This window comes from Sceloporus undulatus, chromosome 6, assembly GCF_019175285.1.
Source record: "Sceloporus undulatus isolate JIND9_A2432 ecotype Alabama chromosome 6, SceUnd_v1.1, whole genome shotgun sequence".
NCBI lineage: Eukaryota > Metazoa > Chordata > Lepidosauria > Squamata > Phrynosomatidae > Sceloporus > Sceloporus undulatus.
Genome location: NC_056527.1, coordinates 92,199,874 through 92,203,326, shown reverse-complemented (window position 1 = coordinate 92,203,326; position 3,453 = coordinate 92,199,874). Strand labels below are relative to the sequence as shown.

The 3,453-nt window shown below is 43.3% G+C and overlaps 1 protein-coding gene across 1 annotated transcript in view; it reads left to right on the top strand.

The window, feature by feature from the left end:
• The first annotated feature begins 1,549 nt into the window (after positions 1-1,549).
• ARHGAP23 (Rho GTPase activating protein 23) overlaps positions 1,550-3,453 on the top strand; it is a 126,006-nt gene continuing 124,102 nt past the window's right edge. The window contains 2 exon segments of the mRNA XM_042472676.1: positions 1,550-2,119; positions 2,121-2,417. Coding sequence (XP_042328610.1) covers positions 2,096-2,119; positions 2,121-2,417 — 321 coding nt within the window. The 5' untranslated portion in view covers positions 1,550-2,095.

Sequence of the window (3,453 nt, the reverse complement as noted above, 5' to 3'; positions counted from 1 at the left end):
TTGTTGTGGATTTTCACGCATTCTCATTGACCCTTAGTTGTCTTTGCTTTCCTAACAAATTCACATCCATTCACCCTCTCTCTGCTGAAAATGCGTAGCCATATTCCATGAAGAAATTCCCCAACCTGAAACTCAGTGTGTTCTGGTCTGGACAGATCCCAGTCTGCAACACCTTGTTTGTACCCTTATGTGGATTTTTATCAATCGCACCCTAATGGTAATCACTAGAGTGTCAACTGGGACTTGGGAAATCCAAGTTTAACTCCCCACTCTGGCTGCATCTGCACTACAGAATAAGTGCAGTTTGACAGAGCTTTTACTGCCATGGCTCATGAAATTCTGGGATTTGTAGTTTTGTGAGATATTTAGCCTTCAGTCTCAGAGAGCTCTGGTGCCACAACAAAGTACAAATTGCAGAATTCCATAGGTTGGAGTCATGACAGTTAAAGTGATGTCAAAGTGTATCAGTTCTGCGATGTGGCAGCAGCCTTAGTTATTAAATTCATTATTGGTTTTGGGCCAGTCACTCTTTTTCACAGACTTCACAGAATTGATGCAAGGACAAACTAGGAAGAAAGAGAGCCATGTATGCCACCTGGAGCACATTAGAGGAAAAGCAGGATATAAATGTAACTAATAAGTAAATAGTGATAAGAGCAATTTACCTTGAGATTTTGGTGAGTCTCGACCCAGTGGACAGGCTGGGATATTAGAGAATAGTTACTTGATCATACATATGCACAGAGTCTGGTGTGCAATTCAGGGACATTGCAGCCATGCATGCTGATAGCACTGTATAAATAAATCTAATAATAGACTGAGCTGTATGCATGTTTTAGCCTGTAAGTTTAGAACACTGTTTCTTTGTTTTTCACTGTTAGCAAGAGTTCTGTGGTGACATGTTATAGGCCAAAGTGTTTTAGGGAGTGTGTGTATTTTGTGTCTTCAGGTGGTTTTCGACTTATGATGACCCTAAGGTGAACTGATCATGGGGTTTTCTTGTCAAGATTTGTTCAGAGGAAGTTTGCCATTTGTTCTAATGCACCTGAAGGCTAAATAAAGTGTCGTCTTCAAAAAAAAAAAGTTACAAGCTAAAGTTTTGATACTAGCATGGACGTAATTTGTTGTGTGCTTGCCTATTGAATTGTGCGGCTAATCTCTTTAGCCAATGCTTAGGGTGCAGGGAGTGGAAGGAAAAACTAAGAAAGAAAAAGAATGGGCACCTAGCTTTCCGATCCTGGCAAGTTGGTGAGCTCCCCAGCTTTGTCAGACGAAGGAAGCAAGGGGCATTGTGTGCTTATGCTGTTGTTTAAAAACAAATGCATGGGATTTAAAAGACCATACATAACTCCAGCCAAATGCAGCTACATCTTTCTTCTCTTTCCCCCTACCAAGCCCAGCATGAATACTGAGATGGGTGTCAGCTGGAGTGGGCTGGGTCACAACGGGGTGGGGTGGGGGCAGAGATGGCCTGATAGCTCAGAGCAGCTGCAGGGCTGTCTGTGCAGAGTGAGCGAGGGAAGCTTTATTCTCTTTCTGTCTGCCTAGCTGTCAAGTCACAACCCAGTCTCTCTGATTTGCAACCATCTCGTTCCCATAGGGCAGAATTTGCTGCCGCTGCTCCTGTGTCCTCCTTCACTTCTCCCCAAGTAATTAGTTTTCTCGGTGCAGTCTTGGGGCTTTTCCCGTTTTGTTTCCACTTGCCGTAGGAAGCGGGACGTGGTATTACAAGGCCAGTTGCTGTGTTTCTCTGAAGCGTATGTGCATAAAGATATCTGGCATGCCTGGACTTGGAAATCAACATTTTGCCCAATGATACATGAGACGAAAGGCTTGAAGAAGAGCAACTTTTTCAGTAAGGGGAAGAACAAAATTCAAGCAAGTAGACTTTCTGCTGAAGTTTAAAGTGCAGTCAGGGAGGAAGCTGTGTTTTGTGTTGTTTTTTACTGTTCAAAGAGCCTGGATGGAACTGAACCAATCTGGCACCAGGAACTGAGATCCGTCTTGAAAGCCTTTTTCTAGATACAACCAAAGTTTGTTCTGATCTTTTAACTTTGCCGTCTCTGTCCCAGGAATTTTCTCACGTGAGAGTGGAATGGTGGAAGAAGGTACAAGCCGGGGGGGATCGGGTTCCCCGTGGTGGCGGGCCACGGGGATCCCCACGCTCTCCAGCCCCGCCGCACCATGGTGTCTCAGTAGTGGGTAAAGCTGTGTGGAGTGTGGCACGGACAGGGAAAGGTTGGTGCTTTGAGCGAGCAGTTGGGGTGGATTGCAGCTTGCCTGAACCTCGTTGTATCTGGTTGACGAGTTTGCGAAATGACAATGTGGAATGGTGGGAGAGGCGATGGCGCCGTGCTGGGGCAGTGATGGCCCGGCAGAAGTGCCGTGCACGACCCAGGATGGACAGAAATCTTACGGTGAGAGGGGCATACTGCTCTCTTATGTGTATGTGTGTTTGTAGATGTGTGTATGTATATATATATGTGTGTGTGTGTGTGTGCGTGCACAGTTTACCAAGATGTTATGGAGAGAGACTTCGGACAAGTCATTCTTTCTCCATCACTTTTCTTCAAACTTATAAGCTAGGAATAATTGTGATTTGTTTTATGCTGTAGTCACTGGGTGAATTACTAAAAGCTGTACTCTGCAGAAATTGACAATTATTGACAACAGTTATTATTGTTCAGAATGCTTTACCCTGCAGAAATTACTGACAATTCCATTCAGTATGTTTTCCTTACTTCCCAGAGCATAATGAAAAAGCAAGTCAAAAGAGTTTCTTGATATGTGGGGAACATTTCCCTCACTAACATGGAATCATTAGTAGTCCCTCTACTTTGAAGTGAGCTTTTAGGCCAAAGTGTACAATGTTCATAAACTGTTGAGGTCTAGCATGCTCTTTTAGTAATTAAGAATTGCTGCTTCTACTCTCCTATTCAGTCGTTCTGAACTTCTCTGGGAAACACTAAAATGGCGAGCAAGAGTGTGGGAATCGCAAGCTGATGCAAAATTGGTTAATATTGTATGTAGCAATGCAAATAGCCTGTATATGAGTAGTCATCAAGACAAGAGTAGACCACTAAATGTTGGTATCTAGATACCATTGTATGTAAGGAATTAATTACCGGCTCACCAGCTTGCTCTGGGCTTACTTGCTCACAGCCTTAGTGTCCATGGTATGCAACATGGGAATATTTCACATAGCAACATACTAATGATAGTTTACCTTCCTCGATTGTCTCTTCATTAGATAAGGTTATTTCTTCATTAGATAGGGATTGCATACTTGTCAAGTACAAGATCCTTATGTAGCTATGTGAGCCTGATGGCCCCAGCAGTGTAGTTATAAAGTTAGACCTGAACCTGTGGAATGTGTCTTCAAATCCTTCCATGATCTCTGTAACCCTGCCCTGAATGTTTTATATTTATATAGGAATGCCAATTTACGTGTCT